Source organism: Ammospiza caudacuta, chromosome 4 (genome assembly GCF_027887145.1).
Source record: "Ammospiza caudacuta isolate bAmmCau1 chromosome 4, bAmmCau1.pri, whole genome shotgun sequence".
Lineage (NCBI taxonomy): Eukaryota > Metazoa > Chordata > Aves > Passeriformes > Passerellidae > Ammospiza > Ammospiza caudacuta.
This window is the reverse complement of record NC_080596.1, coordinates 5,489,183-5,506,500: the sequence shown is the minus strand read 5'-3', so window position 1 is coordinate 5,506,500 and position 17,318 is coordinate 5,489,183. Positions and strand designations below refer to the sequence as shown.

The 17,318-nt window shown below is 40.3% G+C and overlaps 1 protein-coding gene across 1 annotated transcript; it reads right to left on the bottom strand.

Annotated features, from left to right (window-relative positions):
- Nucleotides 1-10: 10 nt before the first annotated feature.
- PPID (peptidylprolyl isomerase D) lies at nucleotides 11-14,469 on the bottom strand. The gene is made up of 10 exons (XM_058803068.1): nucleotides 14,288-14,469; nucleotides 12,464-12,604; nucleotides 11,935-12,041; nucleotides 8,424-8,612; nucleotides 7,547-7,669; nucleotides 5,908-6,014; nucleotides 3,228-3,369; nucleotides 901-987; nucleotides 781-823; nucleotides 11-239 (listed from the first exon to the last, which is right to left on the bottom strand). The coding sequence occupies exons 1-10, from the start codon at nucleotides 14,370-14,372 to the stop codon at nucleotides 151-153; spliced, it is 1,113 nt and encodes a 370-aa protein (XP_058659051.1). The 5' UTR covers nucleotides 14,373-14,469; the 3' UTR covers nucleotides 11-150.
- Nucleotides 14,470-17,318: the final 2,849 nt, after the last annotated feature.

Below are 17,318 nucleotides of genomic sequence, written 5' to 3'. Positions count from 1 at the left end.
CCACATCAACTTTGAACAGTTTGTCTTTATTATTAGACTTTTGTGTTGTAAACACTGAAAACTGCAGCAGAGGGCAAATGAAAGAAGCAACTCCATTTATCCTTTTGCATGAATTAGTGCATAGATTGAAATGTTTAGGGAAAAAAGAAATCAAGCAAACATTTTAGCATAAGCTGCTTTCTCTTTCTCCCTTTGGGCTTTTATCTTCTGCTTGATTTTGAGTGTTTCCGTCTGGATAGCTGCTCAAAAAGAAAATGACAGAGTTACAGTAATCTCTTTACATTAGGTCTCCTCATAGGTTAACACCTGCTGGAACTTACCTATGTTGTATTTCATAAAACTGCATTTAATCTTTGATTAGGTCAGATACTAGCAGCAAAAGCCTTGTCCCTTGCTTTGTGTAAGGGACTTTTCAACTAGTAAGGCAACCACATCGAGGAGCATGCAGCAAGCATGGTGTGGGTGCCAATACAGAACTTAGGAGATAAAAATCTCACCCAATTAGAGGAGGAAATTAAGCTAGTTAGAGCCCTGTGAGATACAGACACAGTTCAAGAGGAATGCTGCTGACCTACATAAGCAGGTTTTCCAGTGCAACAGAAGCATCACTGCTGTATAAAATCAGGTTTTCCACCTCAGTGGGTTCTGTGCTTAGAGAATATCAGTGTTTAGAAGAAGCTAGCATTTTAGGCATCACACTCGTATTAATTCCAACTGAATACTACCCTGGATACTTTGCTAAATTCTTAAGGGAATTTTTAAAGAAACAGCTTATTTTACCTTTGTCTTCAGGGGCTATTTCATGAGCCTTTTTAAGATCAGCCTTAAATAAAAGAAAAATATAAATTAATGATCTGACAGAACTTTAAATTTAAAAAGACAAAAAGAAGTGATCATTACCAGTGCTTGATCAAGATCTTTTATTCCCTGCCATCCTTGAGCCCGTCTGTAGAGAGCTTTAGTATTTGCTGGATCTATTTTAAGAGCCTGTAAATTTAATAAAATTGTCACATTAACATTTCTTATACTTCACAGCCTCCCATCTCCACAAATGGCACAATTCACACCAGCAGACAATCTTCACAGTTGGTTTGAGGGTAAGCTGTCAAAACATTAACTGTGTAAAAAGGAATGCTATAATGCAGCACACTGAATAGCAAGTAATCAGCTTCAGTATCGCTGCAGCAAAAGTGGTCTTTTGTGAAGGATGAGCACACACGAGGCCCAAATGGAACAGCTGCTGTGTGTGTGTATATATAGAGAGCTGTCAGGGCTGAGGAGTTGCTGCAGTTCAAATTATCCTAACCTCGAGTCTCACAGGGCATCTCTCTATTGCAGCTCCTTCCTTCGCACCAAACCTCCTCAAATGGCATCATAAATAAAGAGATTTCCTGTAAAGTTTTTTTTCACTGTGGGCTAGAAAAATACATGCAAGCAATCCATCTCATCATGCTTCAGGAGCTTTGCCAAGTTCCAGTCATTACGCCTTTTTTGAGCTGAATGTTTTCAAAAATGTGTATATACCAGCTCTAATATGACAATATCAAAATAGGAAATACAATGGCTGGGAAAAAAGATTGTTCCACTATTTGATTACTTTGATCATTTTTTCAGAATACCTCAGATAATTTGGTCAGCTAGCTGTTACCTTATCTTGCCTGTGAAGATCACATTTTTACTGCAGTTAGTTCTATTGTGTGTCTTTAATTTAAAGAATATAGCTTCTCAGTGTTTAGAGGAAATGTCTTCACAGCAATGTGTTGCTTTAATAATTTAATTTACTAACCTTAAGTCATTAATAGACAACACATCCATATTTTTTAAATCACTTGGGTATTGGCTGTTAATAGAAAGGAAGTGTTACTGTGGGTGCTCCTATTGATCTACCTAGTATAAAGCCTTCAGCCTCTTCTGTGCTAAGAATTAGTCTGGATTGTATATACAGAAGTAGGATTCTTTGGTTTTACTTTGACCATTGTGCTTACAGCTATTTCAGTGCAAGGTTTGTTTGAACAGGTTCAGCTGTTCATAATTCATTATTTACACCAAACAATGCATGTATTCCAGGCTGTTAATTTAAATTGCTTTTGGCCTTATGAAATCATAAAAGTAAAAGTGTACAGTTTCTCATTAACAATTACCTAGAACTTTACTAGCTAATTTTAGGAAACTGGTGTTCTGATTAAAGCACTGACACAGTTATTAGACATAAGCTGAATGACTTACAGAAGTCTATTATAGCTGTGGAGTTGCCTTCATCTAACAATTGTTTACTCTTAAAAAAAGGAAGTGCAATTTTCTTCCCACAATGGCAAGTATTATTAGTTATAGTAATTTCTACCTGTAACACTTTTGTTTCAGTTTTTACCATTTTCTAGGTGACAGATATCACATTACACAATATTTTTACTATTTTCTTCTTTCCTCCTTCCCCATTTGTCCATTCTAAATATAGGTTTATGAAGGTTTTCCACCATCGGCAAGCTAGAAAGCAAGGCAGCATTCTAATGACCTCACACACAGATAAGGTGAGACTCCTGCTTTCAGCACGAGGCCCTAGGAGATGCTGCTCAGGATCCTTTGCAAACAGATAAGAGCATTCTTTCCTCTGTTTTCTTCGTATTATTGGAATTTTACTGAATTATTTAGTTTCCTCAAATTTACTAAATTTTCACTCTGCCCATGTCATGGTTCCTTTTTTTTTTTTTTTCCTTTAATTCTACTGGTTTTCTTTTTTTCCAGATTTATCATTATCTTGTTTCTTTCTTGCTATTCAGTCATTTTATTTTACTATTAAGCCTACCTGGAAGGTTAGTTACTTAGTTAAAGTCTCTGCCATGAATAAAATACAAGGCCATCAAATCTAGAGGCAAGTAAAACATTTTGCTCATATTTGTCTTCCAGAGGAAAGTATTCCTCTTTCACTCAAAGAGGAAAAACAGTTTAACTCTTTGTAATGTAAGAAGTAGCTCTACAATCCAAACTGACAATGATGTGCTTTTTTCCTGGCAGTAAGCAACAGCCCTCTTTTGTTTGTTTCTAATGATTCATTTCAATTTCAGAATCTTTTTAAAAAGCCACATATTGGAAAGTTAGTACTAACTTCACCATAAGCTTCTACTTGTTTACTTTCAAATCATAAGCTTGTCCAAAGACTTTAAAAAAGCTTTGTGGTCTTGTGTCTACACAGGCCAATTCTTGACCAAGATATTGAACATTACATTTACCTCTGAACAGCTGTCAATGGCTCCCTGCCAATCTGACAGTTTTAGTTTGCAAGCACCAATGTTTAGAACACAGGTCAAAGCAACAGTCTTTAACTTGGGCTTGTCTGCCTCCTCTGCCACTTCTTCAGAAGCTTCTACATACCTGCAGAAAAACAGATTCATACACAACATGGGTTAGTGTTGCAACTTCAGTTTTTGTCCTGCCCTTAGCTATCTCTCCACAGATATGTGTGAACCAACCTATCCACACTACTTCTAAAGCAGCTTCAATTCAACTGTTACAAATCCTTATTAAACTAAATACATAAACCCTGCCCTAAAAAACCAATCAACTCTCACTAAGGAATGTTTTCCTGCAACTCTTAGTTCTCCACTGTATTAGCACACTCTTTTTCTTAGACAAATGCACTATTCTACTGCAGGAAAACATCAGACTTTATCTCAAGTTTACTCTCAAAAAACACGTTGCTCATCAGTGCTAGAAAATCAACACCACCACTGCACCTTCCGTGTTCACGAGAAGCTTCATCTCTTCTTGAGTTCCCTCAATAACCTTTTAATTAGGTTAGGCATTTGTAGCTAAAATCTGAAGCTAACTTTACTTTGTAAAGGAGTGTGGTTTATGAGCATTAGTAACATCACCTTCTTCCCACTGTCCCCCTTCATGACTTTTCCTGAATTTCAAAACTGACACTGGTTCAGGATAGAGCCACAGCAGTTACTACATCTCTGTTTTGAAAGCACATTTCTTAATTTACAATGTGCTAATGCTGTCTGGTTTTTATTTTCAGTGGCAAAGGTCTGCTGTGGATACAAAGTTTTAACTCCTTAATGGTCTATTTGATAGAACTTCTCCGAGTTCTGTTTAAAAAACAAAAATTGTGCTTGCATACATTCACATTTTAAGCATGCTATGAATTAATATAGTCTTTGCAGATCAGGGCCTATGGAAGTTCACTTTTTGCATGCCCTGTCTTTTTTGTTGTTCATATGCAACCTTTGTATCACAAAAATTAGCAATACTTAAAAAGTAAATCAGAAGCTTTGTGCTTCTAAATTAGATGCAGTCCCAGTGCTTGTTCCACTTGCTGAAGATGAGAACAAGAAGAAAGAGCAAACATGTAAAAGGTGAGCTATAACACAAATCTGTATTATGTTCAAAACAAATGGAACACATGTATAATATTTATAAATCACACCAAAACATTAAAGACTGCAACCATTCTGGACATAAGGTTAGAGCTTCCAAGTTAAAGAATCAGTGGAGTAAGTATCAAGGGAGATAATAGGAAGTAATACTTTCTTTTTGTTTAAAAAAAAAGGTGTCAATTCTAACATGTAAAATGTATTTTTTTAAAAATGCTAAGAAGCAATAAAACAAGAAAAAGAACATAAGATTGGAATGGTTACTGTAGGTGAAAAGAAAAAAGCATTTTCAGATGGTGTGCCAGGTAGATTGTACCTAAGCCATGGGATACCCTGGCAAGAGCTATTCTCTTCCAATCAGTTCTAGTGAAGTGCCAGCTAAAGGTCACCATCCTACATGAAGTATTAGATTCTAAGCTACATTTACAGGGCATGTCCATAAAAGTATGGCCTATAAGGAAAAGCTGGAAAGATCAGATTCATTTAGTCTAGAAAATTACTATGATTTCCACCTACAAGGACAAATAAGCACCAAAGCAGCTCAAACAGGAAGAGCTTTCACTGGATGTGCTTAAAAGTGAGCAAGACACCTAACTGGAAGGGATGGTGTAATTATACCTGGTATTTACATAAGAATAGGGAGAGAAAATGGACAGAGACAACAAAGATCCTTCAAGATCCATTCCAGCCTTTTTTACGTACAGTTTCCAAAAGGTTTGCATAGAAATCCTTTTTACTTTGGGGTTCCTGTTTCTATGATGGGCTTTTTAAGGGCAGGTTGAGACACTGCATCTTGGGTTAGTATCTGCAATTAAAGGATTCATTTTATGGTTCAGAAAGGTGACATTTATTTGAAACCCAGTCTGATAAAATCTCAGCTGAAGCATTAAATATTCCTGATTTTTTTTTCTTACCTTTTTGTCACTGTTGCTTAACCACTGATCATTAAGAAGGTTTGGATAAAGGTCAGTAAGTATAACTTTATTTTTAAGAGATGTTCACATACTTAAAACGCATGAAAATATGAAAGGAACAGTATGGAAGCAAATCAGAAAGACAATGATTTTGAAGGCAAGTCTGAATTATTAATGAAGTCAGGATGATGGTATGGACCCACAGAAAAAAAAACCAATAATGAATGAGTAAGGGCCACGTTGGTCTTTTGAACTTCTCAATTTCCTAAAGCTACTGCTTTTTATAAATCATAGAAAATCATTTCCCTTCCTTGCTGTCCATTAACTACCCTGGATACTACTATGCTTTTCTTCCCAGGTATGTACCTGCACAGTGGCAGTATTATAAAGAGTACTTAGGCAGTTCTCAGCAATACTTCTTACCTAGCACAGAGTGGAAGACTTACTTGATTATGTAGCTAAAAATCAACCAGATGTTTTCAAGATTCAGAAGGATCTTTGTTTAAAAAAGAAAAGAAAAGAGCACTGCACCAGGCACCTTTTAAAGGCACAAATCATTGCTTAAGAGTGAGATTCATTTGGATTACAGGAACCACCTGATTGAGGGATGAGAGCCTTACCGTAAACTTTTACTATACTTTTTAGCTGCCATTGCCCAATTTTGCGATTTGAAGAAAGTATTTCCTATATTCTTTGTGTCTTCTGCTATGGCCACAATCTTGTCAACCTAATAAAATAGATGGGAAATATAAAGGATGAATGTATTTATGAAAGAAGTCATGAATTAACTAATGTTTAACAGTATGATCCCAGGCCCATCCTCTTTTAAGGTTTATAAGATCTCAGAATAGAAATACTCCAATTTCAAACAAAATACTACCTTCAAACTACTTCTGTAATATCCTTTACTTTATGTAACACAAAGATCTGAAAGATGAAATTCCTAGTGGCTTTTCTACAATATAAATGGTGAGAAAATACTAGAGAAGACAGAGTAGTCCAACTCTTTTCCCTAAATGCTGCTACCCACATAGAGCTATATATAAAGGTGTTGACCATTATTCAAAGAAAAGAAGATAAATTTACAAGCAAAGTATTCAACCAAGACTGCCTTATTCCTGACGAAACGTTGTCTTCTGCTTCTCAAAACAGTATCACTCACGTGAACCCTGCACACGCTCAAAGTGGAAGTCATGTCAACACAATGCTCCTCTCTGAACACTTAACGTTATCAATGGAAGGAGAAAAGAACTGCCTGTCTTTATCAAGTCCATCATTTCTACTTCCACAACTGTATACACTTCAAGTTACTTCTCTAGTGGTAATTAGAAATAGTTTATCATTACAGCTGTTTATTTTACCCTACTAGAATCAGTAACCTTGGCAAAAACTGATCAGTGTGAGACCAATGTTACCATGGTTTCTGTAGTTGGTTTATATGAACAAGTTTTAAGTTAAAGGGCACAGGCAATTGCCAACTTCAATTCTACACTACATCAAAGGCTATCCAAAAGCATTTTCATAAGTTGAAGTGCTTCTCAAAAGCCAAGGAGTTTGTTTTCTAGCTCAAATGGATTTTTACAATTCTAATTCTCTATTTGGAATCTACTCATGCAGCCCCCTTTTCTTCCCCCTCTCACAAATCACTGTTTGACTTACACAGTTTGTCTAGTTCACCTACATAAGAAATTAAAACCCTGCAGAAGAGCTGCTTTCACCAGTCTGCTCCCTGACTTCCAACAACAGATCTTCTGCAGGTTTGAACAATCTAAAAAGTAAACAACTACTGGGAATAATGAACAACTACCTCTGATGTACTAAAAACCTTTTAAAAAGGCCAATCATTTATTTCTAATAAGTGGGGCAGAGTCTGTTAAAGGCTGAGTATTTTTAAAAGTGTGTAGATAACAACATTAAGTTAGTTGTCTGCAGGATGGAGTTCTAGTAATTGCAACCTGACATTACAGCACAAACAGAAATAAAAAGAAATCAAGAACAGAAAATAAGTGTGACAATTTTAAGTGAGGTTTTAGTTACTGGGGGGAAAAAATGGGCTGAAATTAGCACTGAAAAAAAAAAGAGGTAACAATCCCTTCCCACACAGCCTTCCCTTTCTTAAAATGGAATGTCACCATTTAACCAGGGCCTCATTCCATTCTTAAGAAAAAAAGCTTAATTAACATCATCACAGACACCATGTAACTCAGATCACCTACAAGTCTTGCAATCTGTAAAATACCCAAGAAGAAAAATACTTACATCTTTTAAGTCTATATCTGAATCTTCAGGAAAATCTGGATGAGCATCTCCAGATCCATCCTGGGGAGTAATTCCCCAGTCATCTCCTTCCTTTAGCTCTCCACATTCGGCTATGACACACAACTGAAAAAATGAAGTGTAAATAGTAGTATTGCTTATTAAGACAATTTTTTAAAAAGCAGTAACTTCCAAGTGCTCTTTGAAATTTTTGAAAGTCCATAAAAAGGCTTTTTCATCTGTTGTTTGGGTGCATTTATTTCAGAAACCCATCACATCATTAGCCTATCCTCATCAAAAGGCTTTTATCACACCAAGTGTTGTGTTCAGAGGATCAGCATTCCTAAAACACTATACCCACGCTTCACGGGGAGGCTGCAAGAGGAACTGGCAGCAAGCTGAAGTGCAGCAAAAAACAAGACATGGAAATTCTTCTACATTAGAGAAGATGGTTCTTTCTTCAACTGCCAAGACTTTTAAAGTTAGATGTATTAATTCATCCAACACCCACAAGCTGCTATGACCTACACACCAATTGCTTTTTCAGAAACATGACTTCTGACATAAAAATTATAAGAATTACGTATCATTTAGGTGGGATTGTGAATTCCACCTTTTCATTTCATCACCCATCCTACACTTCTGGCAAAGGCTTCCACCCTCACAGCTATGTTGAACAATAAATGGTTTGTGCAAGGAAAATGTACAGTGCAAGAACAAAAGCCTCTTAACAAGGGCAGTAAAATGGAAATTACCAGTTAGCAAAAATAACTAACATTTAATAGTTCTAAAATACTACACCAGGAATTTAGAAGAAATGATTACACATCATATAATGAAATAATAAACATCATCCCTCAGTGCTTTGCCTTTTGCTTACCTTAGCAGGATTTTCTCCTTTCACTTCAACGTTTTCTAGTATTTTAACTACACCCATTCCTTTGATCACTTGGCCAAACACCACATGTTTCCCATCCAGGTGAGGAGTAGGCACCGTTGTAATAAAGAACTGAGAGCCATTAGTACCAGGTCCTGCATTTGCCATGCTCAGCAGACCTGGTTTGTCATGCTGCATTGGGGGGGGAAAAGATCACCATCAGCATTTAAAATATGTTATAAAATCATATGGAAGGTTCTGTAAGGCTGATCATAAACATAGCCATGACAGCCATAGCAACTTTGTAAACCAATTGCATACAGGTGCAAACTAATTTTACTCACCCTGACTGAAGAGGGCAAATGCTCAGCTCAGGGTCTTCACCTAGCCCCTACCAATCCAGCAAGCACAGCCACATGTGACTTAACGTTGTAACACCTGTCTCCTGCTTCTACAATCCACCCCCTACACAGCTGATGAGTTTAGGCAGATCACCTGGGAAAGGAGTGAAGTTCCTCACTGAATTATTTAAGACCACTGGCCTTAAGAAGTGAGGCTACATACCACTGAAACCAACTTTAATGTTGAGCTGCTAAGATGGGTATGTAATGTGAATTTTAAAAGGATTATGCACACAAAGTATGGTGTAGAATTATGGAGTTTAGAGGACTGTGGTCTTTGAAATTCATGATTTGGTCATTTTGTTTGGGGATTTTTAATCTCCTTCCCTTTCCTAGCGATGCAGTTTTTAGTCTGTTGGGATTTTTAACCATATAATTGTTCTGCCACTTAGGCCACCAGGCCTCAAACTAAAAGAAAATTGTTAAACAGCCTAATGTAAGAAGATACTGTTTATCCTGTTTCTTGCAAGAACTTTTTCCTTTTTTGAACTAAGACTTTTCTTGTCCCAGCACATAAATTATTCTGCACTGCAAAAATGTATTTTTTATTACATGTTGTGAATGTCTTGTTTAAGTGGCACAACCCAGCCATGAAGTTGTTACTCTCCCCAAGTTGGTCTGGTTACTAAGTGCAAGGAACTCCATTTAATCTAAGTGAGGATGCTATACCTAGACATTGGTACACATCTAAAGCATTCATGCTGTGGTACTGTCAAGAAACTTGGTACTGTGGGAAGGAGAGGAGGAACAAAAAGTGATGATAGCACAGAGGACATAGAAACAGATTTCAGAGCTCAATGAGAGGTTGATTAGTTTGAGATAACAGTCTGAGCCTGGTGTATTTAAGCATCTGCTTTTTCCCTACATTCTGTACCAACTTCAAGAATCTGTTGTTTTGAAAGCTGTTTTCCCACATAGTGTTTGGATTTCCATAGTGGTAGGTAGGGAGACCTCCTTGCCTGAACTGTTTACCTGGTCCTAAGGCACAGTAAGTCTGAATCTTTTCAGTCAGGATTTGGCTTAGGAACTCTGGGAAAAGGTTCCACAGCTAAGAGCCAGAATCACACCCAGCCAACAGAAAGCTACTGGAATCTTGGCTTTATCTGTTCTAACCTTGAAACTTGCCCTGGGAGTCAGAGATGGCAAATGACAGAGGAGCCTGTGTCCCAGAGCAAGAGAAGGCAGCTGGTAGGATTGCAGCCTCCAAAACAAATATCTGACACTTTGCATTGTAGTTGCTGGCAAACAAGTTAAACAGAAGGGTTGCCCCACAGCAGATTTTTGCAAATACCATTTGAGGCTGGTCACTGCTTCACTGCCTAAGCCCTGTAAATCTTAGCTTTTCCTCCCCCTCTCCCCAGTTACAGCTAGTGCTAGACAGCAATAGTTTGTAAACAAAAAAAACAAGTAACAGTAAGTTCTGGTGTTGCCTTAAACCTGCAGGTTTACCTTTTGTCTGTAAAGATGTGGGGGGACAAGTTGGAAATTATAGAGAGCAGTCTGGTGCCTTCAGTCTCCCCACTTATACCCAACCCCATTTTGTCTGGGACCAACTATCAATTTTAGTCCCAAATTACGAGAGTCTCTATAAAGAAAACTCTTGTCACTCATTAATTTTCTTGCTGTGTTTTGAAAAGCACTGCAGACAGATGGAGTGTCTTTCTCATTATGGCTTCTGTGGTCATTTTGTAAACTTATAAAGCAAGCAAAAAAATCTGGAAAAAATCAGATTCTCTGACAGATCCAAGGCTTGCAAAACTATGCCATAGTAACAGTGCTTGGGGTTGTGTAAGTTGGGTGTTCCCCAACAGCAGAGCCATTAGCTGGAGAAGTGGCATCAAGAAAAGCCTAGTGGGACTGATCTGAGATGATAAACTGACTACTGACAAAAGTTTTGCAGTTTACTGCAATTTGCAACAGTCCATGCAACCAGCACAAGAACAAACAGTTCCAGTGTCCTCAAATATCAACAAAAACAACTCTGTATTCTGAGATAGTGGGTGAGAACACTGCAGGGCTGCTGGATTAAATGCAAAAGCTAGTGAATTTCTACCTAACAGAGACATTTAAATTCCCAGTGAAATCCTAACATACTTGGCAAATAGATAACAGGAATCATGCTCTTAAGACTCTGTACAGGATCCAAATGCGTTCTTCAACATATCTCTGGCACTCTGACAACATTTGTTAGAGCTGAGAAGTACAGAAACGGGAATCATTTGTATCATATTCACAACTACCTCTTGATCTCAAGGAACAACCAAACACATAATGACACAAAGTCATCTTCAGGGATGTGATCCTGTGACAGTACCAACAGACAGACACTGTTAGCAGCAGTGCTGTGGGCACCACCAGAGTGTCAGACTTCAGAGAACACAACTGGAATTATCTTTATGATGAACACTGGAGTAACATTTCCAGTTACTGCTCCAAACTTAAGTCCTTTCAGTCCTGTGAGGAGTGGCTGAGGGAGCTGAGGTTTTTGAGAAAAGAATGTTCAAGGGTGACTTTATCACTCCCTACAACTACCTGAAAGCAAGGTGGGGGGTCAGTCTGTTCTCCCAGGCAATCAGCAACAGGATAGGAGGAAATGGCCTCAAGTTGCACAAGGAGAGGTTAAGGTTGGACCTTGTGAGGAATTTCTTGACAGAAGGGGATGCGCTGCCCAGGGATGTGGTGGAGTCATCATCCCTGGAGGTGTTCAAGACCTGTCTATATATGGCGCTTAGTGCTATACTCCACTTGACAAGGTGCTGTTTGGTCAAGACTTGGACTCGTTGATGCTACAAGTGTTTTCCAACCTAACAGACTCTGTGATTTTGTCAATCTGATACAGGATTTTGTTATCTGATTAGTGGAGGATTGCTGTATTTTCTTCTCCTAAAATACTGTCTGGGGGCAAGTACAACTGCATTCAGGGCTTTGCTTTAACCATGGGACAGTGATATGTGTAAGGTTTTAGTCAGTGTTGTTTAGAGTCTGTCATGTGCTACCACATACAACATGACATGAAAATGGTTAGTGCCCATGCTGACAATTGTTATTACTGCAGCAGGAGTAACATCACTGAAACACAACAACTGAATACATCAGTGTTTTTAACATAGTACCTGATAATGAAAGTTTTCATCTTCAAATTTTTCACCATATATACTTTCTCCACCTGTGCCATTTTGGTTTGAGAAATCTCCACCTTGAACCATAAATTCCTTAATAACTGTAAAAGAAAATAGTTATGAAATGTCTCAGCAAGGCACAAGGAAAAAACCCAAAGATGAAAAGCAATCCTTGTCACCAGCACCTAAATGGAACCAAAATCCGTCTTTTATTTACCAAGTCACCTAAGTACTCCTTTTCAGTTATGTGGTTATCACTTGATATTTAAACCTTTACCTGAAATTCATTTCAACCTGTTTACAACTCAGAGTAAACTAGTTTTGCAAAATTCCTACTAAATTTATAATTTACTATTGTCAGTGCATGGTAAAAACACATAATCATTCAGAGGATCAAAAAGTGAAAAACTTTCCTTCAGTAAAGTTGTTTCTTTAACAAGTACTTGAAATATTTTTTAATATTATTTCAATGGTAGACAACTTTTGTTACCAATAGGAAAACAGAGGATTTCCCAGAACTTACTCCTGTGGAAAGGACATCCTTTATAATGGAGAGGTTTTCCAGTGGTAGGTCCTGTTCCTTTTTCTCCTGTACACAGCGCACGGAAATTCTCAGCAGTTTTAGGTACAACATCAGCAAATAATTCAAAGACAATGCGTCCAACTGAAATGACAAAGAGAGAATAAGACATTTTTAAGTCTTGTCCTAGGCATGGTGACGTGTTGAGCATTGTATGTCAAAAGAAATTAATGTTTCAAGCTTTATTATTATTATTATTATTATTATTATTTCAATTACTATTCAATTTCCATCTTGGAGTTGCTCTGTGGCAATTGCTTGCAGAGTTACATTGGGTTTTTAGCAAATTGTTATTACCAACAATGAATTCCCCTGACAAGAATAATGTAGCAGGAATAAAGGCAGATTCTGCCAAAAACTAATGAAAATGCCAAACGCATTTTCTGCCAAAAAAAAAGGTGTGTGGGAAATCACACATACATATATTAAAGCCAAATTATGAATTTTAATATGCACACTTATGTCAATTTTAGTATATATGTAGTTTGTTCAATCAAAAGTAGATACAATACAATGACTGTTTTGTGGAGACTTTTAATCCATAAAAAAGCTCATGCTAAACACATCCCTTACCCCTCACTCTCTTAAACCTGAATTTGACAAAGACACAGTGATACACTTTATATGCATATGAATAATGGCTATTTACAATTGGAGACACCACAAGCAATTGTTAAACAATTGCTGTACGTGTTTTAACTGAAGGGAATTAAACTTGAGTAGCAAACAGATCCCGTAATTGCTGATAAATGGATTCTGTGCTGAATTGTCATTCCTTCACTAACTGGCTTCTCACAGAGCTATTTCTCACTCCTAGCAGCCTCCATCAGTTGAAGCTCCTGTTTTCTCATCAGCCTCACAGTCAATTAATTAACATAACTTCACTCTACCGGTAGCTAAATGTAAATATATTGATTCTAATTAATACAGGAATGAAAACAAATTAGACAACTGAAAGGCAATAAAAGGCAAATCATCTCATAGACTTTCTTCTTCTATTCTTCTGAGTAACAGAATGAATAAGTGAAAAGCAGTATCCTGACATGATTTAGGCAGTCCCTATCTTTTTCCATGTAAAATTTTTAAGCCTTTCACGTAGTACCCCAGCTAACTTGCTGTTGTTTCCTTCTTTCGATTTTGACCGTTTGCCCAGATTTCTGAGTGACCTCTGGCAGCACTGGCGCCGCCAAGAGAACCAGGGCTGCGGTTTCCCCGAGCCTTCCCCGCACAGCCCCCGCTGCCGGCCCGGCCCCAGGCCAGGCTGGCCGTGCTGCGGCAGCTCCGCGGGGCCCAGCCACGGGGGCCGGGGGCGGCTCCGAGCGGGCGAGGCCGCGCTCGGCACGGCGCGGCACGTGGAGAGCGGCGCGGGAGCGGCCGCACACGTGGGCAGCGCCGGGAGCCGAGGCCGGGCAGCGCCGGCTGCCATGGGAACGCCGTGCCCGACCCCCGGCATCGCCACCGGGCCCCCGGCCGGGCCCTGTGCTGCCATGTTGCCTTTCTCGCCATGTTCCTCGGGCCCGTTCGCTCTGGCGGGGGAGGCCCGTTCGCGGCGGGACGCCCTCCTCCTCCTCCCGCTGCCGGGGCTGTGCGCTCGCAGCCCGCAGGGCAGCGCCCGGCCCGGCCCGGCCCAGGGTCCCCCCCACGTCCTGAGCGCTGCGGCCCGGCCCGGCCCGGAGCCGCTCCTGCAGCCGGGCCCGGGCCCCGCGCGGCCCGCACTGCGCCCCGGCCCGGGGCGCTCGCCCGGGCTCCGTCGCGCCCCCTCCCCACCTCGCTCGCCCCCGATGTCCACATCGAAGAAGGCGCGGGGGTTGCTGGCCTTGCCGGGCCGGGCGACAGGGGACGGGTGCGACATGCCGCAGCTGCCCGCTGGCGCGGTGGCTCCGCCCGCTCGGCCGCCCGCGATCCCGGCCGCCCGCGGGTCGGGGCCGCTCGGCGCTCCGCCCACCGGCGGGGGCGGCCGGGCCCCGGGAGCCCGCGATGGCTGCGGCACTGGCCCGCCCCTGGGCCTGTCTCTCGGCGGCCTTAAGTGACTCGGGGATAATCCGCAGAGAAGGAGCATTGCTTTCTCGAGGTTATACACACGCACAAGGCCTGGAAATAGGGGGAAGGAGAGAGATTTTAGGTTTTGCCTGGGTTTGTATTTTATGAGAGAAATGGCAGGCTGCGTGGAAAGTGGTGATCCGTGGTAAAATGGGCAAATTGTCTGAAGTGACTATTATCCCATAAATATTTAGAAATGCAGAATATCCAGCCTTCCTAAGGTCTGAAAACAAAATATGTTTCATCCCAAAGGATGAATGTCACAATAATTGCTCCAAGGCCAACAATCTCTTTCGGACATTTGTGTTGACTAATGGATGTACTATCAATACACTTGGTTTGGGCTCCTCAGGGTGCTCCTTGATTCCCAAGCAGATGAATGGTGCAACATGGCCATGTCCTGTACTCAATGGTATCATGGAGGCAAGGTACCTGTGGCAAAAACAGAAGGGGCAGAAGAGTTCTGGGTTCTGACTTCTGCAAAGTTATAGTCCTTCTGGGAATGCTGCTGATCAAAATGAGCCTCTTTATTTCTTGGACTCTTCTAATCCATCCCAGAAACCTCTCATTCTTTGATTCGTTGTGTTCTCTGAAGGCTTTCTCCTGTAATTCATGTCTATATGTCTGGACTTGAGCTTCATCAAGCTGGTTTTCATCTCTCTCTCAGCATGTTCTCAATATTGGATGTGTCAGAGGGCAGTTGTAATTCCCAGATTGAAAGAAAATATAAAGTAGCATTTATATTAATCACTGCAGTCCATATACTGCATTGTAATCATTCCCACACATCTGTACAGATGTTGGGTAGGAGAGGTGATCGGCACGGAGTGTTGTTACACATTGCATCTGGGAACCCTTAACAGAAGGAAAAGCCATCTGCTGCCATCTGGGAACACTTAGTGAGAAATCAGTGGAACCACACTGAGGCATTTCTCTCTCTGAGCCAGGTCATGCAGCTGTGTCAGGGATTTCACATGCTCCACGATGTCAGAGGCCACCAAAGCTTTGAGTCATCTGTAATTCACGAGGCATTTGGCCACGTTCACTGGCTGAGATATTTTTATCATTATGCGTAGCCTAGATGAGGTGCAGTGGTGTGGTCTCACACCAGCAACGTGCACTTGCCACCCTGTAAGGCAACCATATCCTGGGCTACATTAAAAGCAGTGTGGCCAGCAGGGCCAGGGAGACTGTTCTGCCCTTCTGCCCTGCCCTTGTGAGACCCCACCTGCAGTGCTGCACCCACCTCTGGGGTCCCCAGCACAGGAAGGATGACAGCCTGTTAGAGAGAGTCCAGAGGAAGGACACCAAGATCATGTAAAGGATGAAGGGATGATTACAGGACCTCTTCTAGGAGGAAGGGATGAGGGAGCTGGGATTGTTCAGCCTGGAGAAGAGAAGGCTCTGGGGGAGCACTTAATGGAGCAGCACTTGAGGGAGCCTATATGAAAGACAGGGACAAACTTTTTAGTAGGGCCTGTTGTGATATGGCAGGGGCTATTGGTTTTAAACAGAGGAAGGGTCAATTTAGATTAGATAAAAGAAAGAAAGGTGTGTTACAATGAGGATGGTGAAAGACTGGAACAGGTTGCCCCAAGAAGTGGCAGATACATCATCCCTGGAAACATTCAAGGCCAGGATGGGCCTTGAATAGGTCTGCACTACCTAGACTAATTGAAGATGTCCTTGCTCATTGCAGGGGAGTTGGACTAGAAGACCTTTAAAAGTCCCTCCCAACCTAAAATATTCTATGATCTCAGTGAGTCAGTTGCTAGCCAAGTGAGTAGAGTCTATAAGAGATTTCTGTAGCAGACAGCAGAGTAAAGTGTGTGTTGTTGGTGTGTGTCCCCCGCAAGAGCTGTTGGCAGCTTCCTCTCAGGAAGAAGCAATGATTCATTCTTCCAGGAGTAGACTTATTCAGTCCCTACTGGGTCTTTTGCTGGTGAAGTTGGAATAGTCTAGATTCTAGATGAGTAATTCTTTTTACACTAGTTGCTTGGAAGTCCCTATGAAACATCCTTTAGTGGTACAAAGAAAGACGCATCTCATGATAATTTGGAGATGTGAGCTGAACAAGAGAGAAATCAAGTGATTTTCTCAGTGTCAGTAGGAGATTCTGGAAAATATGTGAGCTGAATTAATATCTCCCAAGCACTGCAGTAGCACAATTAGTTTCACATTAATTTATAGTCATTGACAGATTGTAAAAAACAAGCATAATGTGACTTCTGTCAAGAACTTACGGAGTGATTTCATGTTCAAATTCATATATTAAATTATACACTGAATTTATATACAAATAACTTCTTACAAAGTCAGACTTCCATTATGAAGTCCTCTAAAATCTGTTTTCACGCAGTAAAATCTCCCGTGATCCTCTAATCCTTTGTGATCTTGTAATTTAAAAATATTTCCTATCACCAAAATACCTCTTTTCTTTTGACACTTCCAATAGTTTATGTAGTAAATGCATGTAAAACAGTACATTGAAAATACTCACTATAACTGAACTGTCTGTTAATTTTTTAATTCACATATTTCTTTTTCCACACATACAGGTTCGGTTACCCAGTAAAGTAGTCTGAGTATTATCAATAGATAAATGAGCTGTGAGCCCTAAAATCCTGAAGCAAATGGCTTCAAGTACAGGTCCCCCTTCTACCAAATACATCATACTTGCTGGAGTATGACCCTCCAGCCTAATTAAACTCAAAGATCAGCCTGTTATTAAATCTTTGGTTTTATCTCTTCATCCTTC

Bases quoted from the DNA above. Each gene is read 5' to 3' on its own strand.
- PPID (XM_058803068.1), bottom strand. From the start codon at position 14,372: ATGTCGCACCCGTCCCCTGTCGCCCGGCCCGGCAAGGCCAGCAACCCC. The intron at 988-3,227 runs GTAAATGTAATG...TTAAATTTACAG, and splicing joins CCATTGACAGCTGTTCAGAG to GCTCTTAAAATAGATCCAGC. The intron at 824-900 runs GTAATGATCACT...CTTTTATTTAAG, and splicing joins AAGATCTTGATCAAGCACTG to GCTGATCTTAAAAAGGCTCA.